Source organism: Otolemur garnettii, unplaced genomic scaffold (assembly GCF_000181295.1).
Source record: "Otolemur garnettii isolate 467f Iridium unplaced genomic scaffold, OtoGar3 scaffold00176, whole genome shotgun sequence".
Lineage (NCBI taxonomy): Eukaryota > Metazoa > Chordata > Mammalia > Primates > Galagidae > Otolemur > Otolemur garnettii.
Window position 1 is genome coordinate 105,709 of NW_003852571.1, and position 9,758 is coordinate 115,466.

The following is a 9,758-nucleotide window of genomic DNA, read 5'->3' on the forward strand; positions in this document are numbered from 1 at the left end:
GGGAGGGAGGTGGGGAGGACAGAGGACGGAGTAGGCGGGGACTTGGAGGCTGGGACCGGGTGGGGGAAGCGAAGGCAGGGGAGGGGTCAGGCCTAGGGAGTGAGCCGCAGGGGCGGCGCCTCCCGACTGGTGCTTTCAAGTCCGTGAGCCCCAACCCCCAGCGGCGGCGGCCAGGGGGCGGTTGCGCGGCGTCGCCTCCCGGCCGACCCCTCCCCCGGCCCCTCCTCCGTCCCGGCCCGGCCGCCCCGCCGGCGGCGCTCTGGAAATATGAAGAGACGCTGCAGCTGCGGCGGCGGTGGCGGCCACTGCAGCTCGGAGCGGCGAGCGCGGCGGTCAGAGCGGGACGCGGGGCCCGGCGAGAAGAGGCCGGGGCGGGACGCGGCGAGGCCGGGACGCGGACGGGGACCGGGCGCCCACAGCTGCCCGACGGCGCCCAGGGAGCGCGCGCCCGGCAGCCCCGCGCGGCGCCCGACGGGCATGGGGCGCGCCGCGGCCGTCTGAAGCTGGGCCTGGCCCGGCCGCACGCGGGCTGTGGCCGAGCGCTCGCTGGGGCCCGGACGGGGCGGGAGCAGGGAGCGGTCACAGCGCCGCCGAGCTTCCCAGGAGCGATCAGAGTCCGGCGAGCGAAGGGCTCCGAGGAGCACTGGAGATGTCCTGTCCGCGCCTCCTCCTGCTCAGATACCTGTTCCCGGCCCTCCTGCTACATGGTGAGTTCTGGGGGCTGGGGTGCGGCTCGCTGCGAGCCCCGAGCCTTGGGGGACCCGCGGAACCTCCCAAGGAGTCGGATTGATCTCAGCCGGGTCTACACTGTCCCCTCGGCGCGTCCGAGGAGAGCCCAGCGCCCGCCTGCGCAGCCCAGGGAGAGAGAAGACTCTGACCAGCTTCCTGGGCTCAGGGCCCCTTTCCCTCAGCGGTGCCCTTGAGTGTGCTTTCTGGAAGGGTGCGAAGCTCTCCCACGCAAGCACCTTTTAATACCATTGCATTAAACGCAAGGGAGAACTTTTTCACCGACTCTGTTGAATTTTGAAACTCTGTATACAGACTGTCATGAATCGCGTGCTTGGCGACTCCACCTCCAGAGTGTCAGAGTGCAGCAGGGGCCCTCAACGTGGTCCAGGCTTTTACTAGACAGTGAAGAGAAACTGTTAAGGGGAGACGCATCTCGCGGGTGCCTGCCTTCTAGAGTTTGTTGCCTGCACATACACGGGCTCCCAGTTAGGAGGGTGGTGTGGGGTTTTCTCCTGGGTGGACTGTTACGTTCTCTAGGTGGGGCTTCAAGAAACAGGAGATTCCTAGTAGCCAAGATGTCAGGCCATGGCAGAGCACATTATGATGATTCAGGTATCCCGAGCAAACTGTCCCTAATGGCCAGACACCTGACATTCAATAGAGTGACCTCAGGCTGTCCTTCTTCGGCACCACCACAGCCATCCCAAAGCTGCAGCTGACTCTAGCTTTCGAGTGCGTTATAGCCAGGCCTGAAAATCTGACTGTGGACCCCCCAGAGGATCAAGGAAAGGAAGAGATTTTAACCCACAAGCTACAGTGAGGCTGTTTTCTTTGTAGTCTTGCCCAAGATGGGCGCCTCCCATAGCTCCATGAGCCTCCTTGTGAACTTATCTGGTGGGGCCACAACTGCCCAGTTGCCAAGGTGTGCTCTGAGCCCCAGGGATCTCAGAATTTTAAAAGTCAGGATGGAAGACTTGCAGTTTGAGGGCAAAAGAGAGAAGGTATAATTACAGGGTTGGACTCCCAGGCCCATCTGCTTAGAATTACAGAGCAGTTTTAATCTTTGGCTGAAACATGAAACAAATCAGAGCGAATGAACAGATCAAACAGCAGCTGCCACACACACAAGAAAAAAGAGAGAGAGAAAGAGATGAAACAGGGAAAATTGTCCCCTTTTAAGAAATTGTAATATCCGTGAAGAAAAAGGTAAAATGGGCAAATGACTTTGAAAAATTACCTGAATGTTTGCCATAAACACATTTGTGTGTGGGTGAAATCATTACCTTTTAAACTATAGAAACTGTCCACAAAGATAAACCTGACCCAACTCAGAACATCTTCTCCCTTACTTGAGAGGCAGGGGTTGTAATTATGCCTCCTATCTACTAGTCCAAGCTGGGATAATAATAGTTGGCAGGTTAAGAATAGCCCAACTACATTCTCACTGAGGGTCTAGTGTAGCCATAAGTCTCCCAAATTTGAGTCTGGAGTCTGGGGTAACTCCCTGGGATCTGGGTAAGGGGCTACCCAGAGCTCTGGTCCTGGAAGGGAGATGGGGAGCCCAGGAATAACTGGGAAGGTAGTCAGAGCTATAAATGGGAACACAGTAGATAGAGCAGACCATGTGTGTACATGCATGTGCACATGTGTGTATATGAAGAGAATGCAAGATTAAAAAGGATGTTTGTACAGTTTAATTGGATGACATGGATAAAAACATAAACAGTTCACCTAATTTCAAAATAAATCAGCAAATTATTACAACTAAAGTTGCTGAAAAATCTGCTTAGGTAGGGAGTGTTAGACTAGTGCAGAAAATAAACAGAGGGAGTAGTTATTTGAGTTATAAATCCTCAGTGTTTAAGAAAGGTTTGTCATAATTAAGTAGGTAATGTAAAGCATTAAGAAAGAATTGGATATTTTCTTTCTTCCCCACCTTGCCCACAGTGACTTTTCCTTGATTAAAGTAGTTTTAACAGCAAAGAGGAATTAATCAAACTAACCTGAAAGAATGGTTTGGTGAGTCAGTCTTATGTGACAGGGGTTTTCAGGCATTTAAAAAATTCTGTATTAACAGATGGAGCTGAATTATATATTTAAATATAAAGTTACAAATTTGAAGGATATTGCCTGAAATCTTCTTAGAATGTGTTGATTTTTTTTTGTTTTGTTTCCTCCCGCGAAGTAGGCATTTTATTTGCTAACCATGTAATATCATTTGTCAAATTACAGTAGCAATTTAGTAGGTAAAACCACATGTTCTATGGTTATGAACGTTCCCTCAGTAAACTTTAATAAGTTTAGTCTCAGATAGCACTTACAGGTATTTGTTAGACCAGCCAGTCAGGTTAGTAAGATGAAACAGTGCAGCCTGTGTGGGGATGCTGTGGATACCATTGTGTTTGGCATCCAGTCTCTGTGCAGTATTTTGGCTACTTCCATTTCAATTCATCGCAAGTTATAAATCACCCCTAAATCCTATCTGAGTAAATTAGGCTGTGGCAAGACTCAAGGCTGTTGTTTATTTTTGCTATATTTTTTTAAGGCTGTAAATGTAGAGACCTAAGTTCAAAATTTGATGGCATAAAAGTATACATATCAGTTTTACTTCTCTCCCCTTCAAATTCTGAAAACAATTGCATTTCTTAATCCAAATAAAGCCTATTGAATGTCACAAAGGTATGCAGCTGGAAGATGTCCATTATCACTGTTTTCTTTGCTTAGATAAAAGCCACGAGTTTCAGATGTCAAATTCTAAAAATCATTCAGTTCCAAAAACACAGATTAGCATGAGGTATCCAGAATAAGTGGGGCTTTAATGCGCAGCAAAGTGCTAATTCTCTTTGCTAATGGAAGCGTTTGATTTTAAGTTTTAGAACTGGTTTGGGGGGAGACTTTGTATTTCCAAATGCAATTTACTTTTGCAGAATTTATTGACTTTCCTGAGAAGTGAAGTCTCTTTCAGCCCTTCACTTTCATTCAAGCTTATTCTAAGTCAAAACTTTTCAAAACTGTATAGATTATTGAATGAGAGTTTAAGTGACATAATGTAAGAAAACATTTAGGGTAAAATAGAAATCTTTGAAATGCCATTTTGCCAAAGACGGTTTTTGTAACCAAGAAAACATTGTCTTTCCTGCACTTTTTTTCCTACTTAGTCATAGGAAGAAAATGAAATCTTAAAAAGAAACATGACTCATCTATACACAACAGGGGCAAGGGTCGTGGCTTAGACAGATGTTAAATATTCTCTTGTTAAATAAATTGACTTGCCTCAAACATGTGGCTAAGGAGTTTTATAATAGCCATGTTTATTCTTTTTCCCCCTAAATGAGAAAAGAACTAAATATAGGTGGGTGATATGACTATGTAATTACAAACTACTATTTAGGGACAGACTGATGACAACTTGATATAATCAATCAAAGTGAAGCATAAAACATTTCAGACTAGAAATAGAAAATGACATGTTAGTGATTGTATTTTGAAGACATGTCTTCAATAGACTCTTCACTCGGAGTTGAAGCCATCACAGAGAATACATCAGGAAAAAAAAATCTATTATCCTCCAAGTAGGACTTCTTACTGTGTTGATTTTGTGTGTCATTGTTTAGTTCTCTCCACTTTGGGAGTAAAATTCTTACTCTGGAAAGTCGTGTGATGTCTAGGTTAGAGAAAGGATATGGTGTTACCCTAAAATTATTAAGAATATGCTATTCTGTATGTGTTTTCCATCTTCATTCATTCAGCCACGCATTTTTTCAGTTAGTTCATTTATGAGGGCCTACTATGTGCCAAGTGTTAGGGATGGAGCTAAGAGAGAATGGCACACTGAGGTTGATTGCTCTGTTTTCCCTGCGGGGAATCCCACACGGGCGAGCCAGGTGCATGTGCACACAAACACAAACTGGGGCAGCAATCAGCCGTTGACCCCACAGCATTTGCTACCTTTGATTCAGCGTCAGTGTCTAGCCAGGGACCATGGCCTAAGAAGATGACATAGAAAAGTAACTTGTTTTAAACTAAAGTTAAATGGAGCCAGAAATTTGAAATCTTGACTTCATTATATTTCTCATAAATGGAAAATACTTTTAGACATGAAGGTTTAAAGAATGGTAAAAGCCATTCTCTTTGCTTTTGTTTAACTGCAAAAAAAAAGGAAATAAAAACAAGAACTTGGTAAGCACGGGTACCAAAATGGTAGTAAAATCCAATACTGTCTGTGATACATACATGCGTTATTCTGAAAGATGGAAAGTTCTGTTGGCATTTATCTACTTCAAAGTTCACATTTACAGTAATGACTGCTTATTTAATTGGGCAGGGCAATTTCATGGCTAAGTAATTACCTGTATTTAATCTAATCAGTAACATTTTATGTATCGCACCAGTTCTAACTTGAGAACACTTTTCTCACTCTGATTATCAGTGTACAGGGCACATTATATTAAGTACAGAAACATGCAAAATGAATAAGAAAAGAATCATTTAAAATCTTCTACCCAGAGACAACCATTATTAATATTTTGATATTATACTTAGCCTCTTCCAAATTAAAGGATTTTTTCTCATAGAGATCAACCTGATCGAAGGTTAATTTAGCTCAAAGTGTGCTTGAAAATTATTGTTTCCTTCCCAATGATTTTACATTTTATTATGTGAATTTTGAAACTTTTGATTTCCCAGTCAGTATAGTTAGGTGAGAAACTGTGTAATGTTATCTCTCTAGATAATTCAGATTTTTAAAACAATATTGAAAACTCGAAGACTTGGACATGGAATATGCTGTTCTGTTTCACTTTTGCTTCATGTGTCAACATAGTGGTCCATACCTAAGAGGTAAGGGAGCACATAGTGGTCACGCAACCATCTGCTGCACGAGTGCTGCTGACTTTGCCCTCTGCCCTCTCCCACGCTCCTCAGAGGTTCTGTCTGTGGCGTGGCTTGCTGGGAACCCCAGTGGGTGACGGTGGCAGATGTACTCTATTATATTTTCCCATCAAACTGTGCTGAGGACGGCTTCTGTATGTATGATCTGGTAAAGTCAAGTGATGTGAACAGTTAACCTGGACATATGGGCCTTTGATTTAGGGTGTAAAGCTCAGTATAAATTGTTGACCTTGTGCTTCTTTCATTTAGGGAGCTCTTACTTTTTTTTAATTTGCTATCATTTGGAATTTTCACTCTCTCAACTATTATGATTATGATTGCAGTTAAAATCACTGTACAGTCATGTAGGATTAATGCTGTGAAATAATTTATTTCTTGAGACTAAATCAATAGGGGCGTGCACACACACATATGAATAAGCCCTCCAGAGCACCAAGGTCTCACTTAGAGCTATGGAAACAGTAATTATAAAATCATACCCCTAGAGCCCATAATACTTGATTTGTTTCTAACAGGTGAGCAGTTGTGTTCCTGAGTCTACTTTTTTCTCTGACATACACTCAAAAGAAACTACCCCTTTGCCGTAATAATTGTCTCTGGGCCCAGGCCAAAGGATTCGTGATGTATGAGACCTTTTTAGAGTGAAGTCATTTTGATAACCTCCTTACTCAGAATTCCGCTGGCCTGGCAGCAGTGCGTGGAGAGCTTCCAGTTTCATTGATGTTGTGGACTGACTGCTCACATGTGCACAGCAGAGTTCCTCTACCTGTCTGGTCTCTGGAATTTGCTCAGATGAGATCGTACACATGTATACATAAAGCGATTGTCATGTGCTATGCAAACATTAGTGACTGTTATTGTCATTTTTAGTTTATACAGGAGAAAGACACGAAGTAGATAACTTACCCAGAGCCACCTTGAAGATTAAAAACTCAGCCATTTTCTTACTTGGCACTTGTTTTTTCTTTAGAGACGCTCTTTGCCCTGGATTCATTTTTGACAAAATCTTAGTGAATGGGAACCCCTCAATTAATGAAAACATCTAGAATCTCCAATTAATCAAGATGCTGATGTTATTTGTCTGCACTCACACACATGGTCTGTGCCTTCTCACTCTTGTTTTGTAAGTAAAGGAAGGGGAAAACACTTTTCCTGGCCTACCCAGTGTTGTCACCTGTTCTTTCCAAAACCTCCCTATCTACAGCACCATCCTACAGGTAGTCATGTTCCTAATGAGGGCCTTGAGCCACCAAAGAAAGATCATAATGTCATCTGCATTTGACATATATAGCAGAAGTTTCAACAAGCACATTTTGTGATTAAGTAACACTTCTAATTATACGAATAATCCAATTAGGTAGAAGATTATAAAGATTATCATTACATATAACTGCATTTATGACTGTGAATGATAGGTTACACTCACAGGGATTATTATTATTGTTAGCTGCCATCCTTGAGTTTTGCAGGATTTGTGCAATTTAAGATATATTAAAGTAGGATATGCAAATATTTTACAAACATTCATTTTCAGAAACAGTGTTGAATTAGTACAGTTTACTTTTGCTTCCTTACCCCATTCCTTCTCTTTCTCTTTCTTCTCTTCCTTTCTTTTTTAAAATATAACTTCTTGGTAATACTGCCCCTCTCCAAGGTGCAAAAGATGTTCAATAACCCTAAGACTACAGAAGAAATTTACTGTTGTCTATTGAAAGCAGTTTCCTTTTCTTATCTTTCTCATTTATTCAGTCAGAAAATAATGCAACTGAACCCTTGCAGTAGCCTCATAATTGATCATTCTCCTTCCAGTTTGTCTTTCATATCCCTCCAAAAAAGGGAAAAGCAGCCTTTCTGAAATGGGATTTTTATGCTGTTACACTGCACAGAATGTTTTCATGGCATTTCTACACCTTTCTCATGTGGTCCCCACTCAACAGGACACCTGTACGTGGTGCTCTTGATCATGATGCTCGGAGGACATGCTGGGCCACCCTGTGTCCTCTCCCACTGAGCCCTGTCCGGTTCCTCCTAGACATATCTCTCACTCACGCCTTCTGGTGTTTGAATGTGCTGGGTGCTCTGCCTGCACTACTTCTGTTCAGTCTCAAGGCATAGCCACCTTTCCATGCACTTCCCTGGGAGGAGTTCAGGCCCTTCTCCTTGTGTGAAGTGGCTCTACAAGCCCATGTGGCTCCCACCCCACTGAGAGTCCTGGAGGCACAGTGTGTGATGTGCCTAAAGCAGTGCTTTACTCTTCTAAGCCTGCTGATAGTTTGAATGAATGACATGCTAGTCAGGTCCCAAACTTGGAGCTTACATACTCCAGGCAATGCTGTGAACACTGGGGTCCCCACACCATGGGTGATCTTTGAAGTGTGAGGTATAACTTTTATGGTTGGCCTCTCCTGCAGCAAATGACTTTTTATTCCCAGCTATTTAGCAGAAGTAGGCCTCTCAAGAAGGCCATCCACATTTGCCATATCAAGATGAGCCAAGTGAGAGCTGAGTAAATATTGGAGACTCGTCGCAGTGGCTGACTGAAGGCCTGTGAGACAGTTTCAGCTATTCCTTTTCACTTAACTAATTTAATTTTGCGCCTTAGGAGTAATCAACATGATGCATACTTTGAAGAGAAAAGATAAAAAGGGAATAAATGTCAACCCCATTTTTGTCCATCCTTAATATACAGTAATACCACTCTAGAGCGGGCCCTAAACCACCCTGTCCTCAGGCAGCTGTAGCGTTCTGCGTCGGTGACCAGGTGGGTGCCCTTGCTGCACCGGTGGTAGCCTTGCCAGGTTCCTGAGCTTTGCCTGCTGTTACATCAGAGCCATAGCACAGTGGGAATTTGTCTCTAGAAAGCCTAACCAATTTAATGTTAATTTTTTTCCTGCTTTCCAAAGACTTGCAAATCTGTGATTCTTGGATTTTATTTCTTCCACTACTGATTACAAGGTGTAACTGCAGGCACCTGGCTGGTGTGACTGTGGTTTTATGAATGACCCACATGGAAGCTGGCCACCCTCCTTCTGCCTCTGAACCTCTAGCTTCCTTCCCAGGACTCCCCTTCATCATCTGTATACCTGTTCTTTGACATCCAGGCAGATAAGACCTTGGCAGCCTCAAGCTCAAGAAATCTTTGTCTTTATGCTTCTGGCTCCTGAAATGTAATATTTAATAGGTCTTTGTTGAACTGAGTAAAACTTGACCACTATGGAGCCTGGTGCTTTGGGTCCCTCTCTCCTTTTCGTCAAGGATCCTTATCTAGCTTTGTGGGAGCCCTCGTGTCCTCCTCCGAGCTTGTAGTGAGCCTGACTCTGGATGACGTTTTCCGTTACTTTAACTGTTCTGTTAGTTAGAAGGGACATTTCCAGGGGGCTCTAAAAGCCTTATTATTTAGACAATGACAACAAACTTTAAGTGAAAGGCCCCGTGCTGAACTGAGACCGACCTTTAGACCCTTCTTGTAGTTGAGATTAATAGTGTATTTCATCGATTGCAAGTTACCCTCTTTTTTCTGAGATCTTTGCAGTGGTGTACCTTTCTTGGTTCCTAGAGGTTCTGGTTCCTAGTGACCTGCAGGCAGAAGTCATGAAAGGAGACATAGCCTTTGCTGGTGTGACCCTGGACACAGATGCTCATGTTCTCACATCATTTCCTTCATATGCATCCTTAGTACTCATATCTTGAGTTTAGTTGCAAATAATCTGGTTTTGAAAATCAAGAGAGTAAAACTTTGGAGTCAGCATGCTTGGTTTCTTCCCCATAACTCTCAGCACTGAAAAGAAGAGTCACTGTGAAAATCAGACAGATCCTGTAACAGAGCAATGAAATGTTACCTTGACATTCATGAAGCAAAGGTTTGTCACTGGAAGAACAACTTCAATTCTGTATTTTCTCACACGGCACCACTCAGTTACTTGGAAAGGCAGAGAACTGCATGGCTCGGCACCTGTGGCTCAAGTGACTAAGGTGCCAGCCACGGTACACCCAAGGTGGCGGGTTCGAATCCAGCCCGGGCCCACCAAACAATAATGACAGCTACAATCAAAAATAGCTGGGCGTTGTGGCGGGCACCTGTGGTCCCAGACTTGGGAGGCTGAGGCAGGAGACTCACTTGAGCCCAGGAGTTGGAGGTT

At 44.0% G+C, this 9,758-nt stretch overlaps 1 protein-coding gene across 1 annotated transcript in view; it reads left to right on the forward strand.

The window, feature by feature from the left end:
* Window positions 1-575: 575 nt before the first annotated feature.
* The window catches only part of APCDD1 (APC down-regulated 1), a 34,103-nt gene continuing 24,920 nt past the window's right edge, over window positions 576-9,758 (forward strand). The window contains exon 1 of the mRNA XM_023519470.1: window positions 576-707. Within this exon, the coding sequence (XP_023375238.1) occupies window positions 650-707 (58 nt within the window). The 5' untranslated portion in view covers window positions 576-649. The remainder of the gene's footprint in view (window positions 708-9,758) is intronic.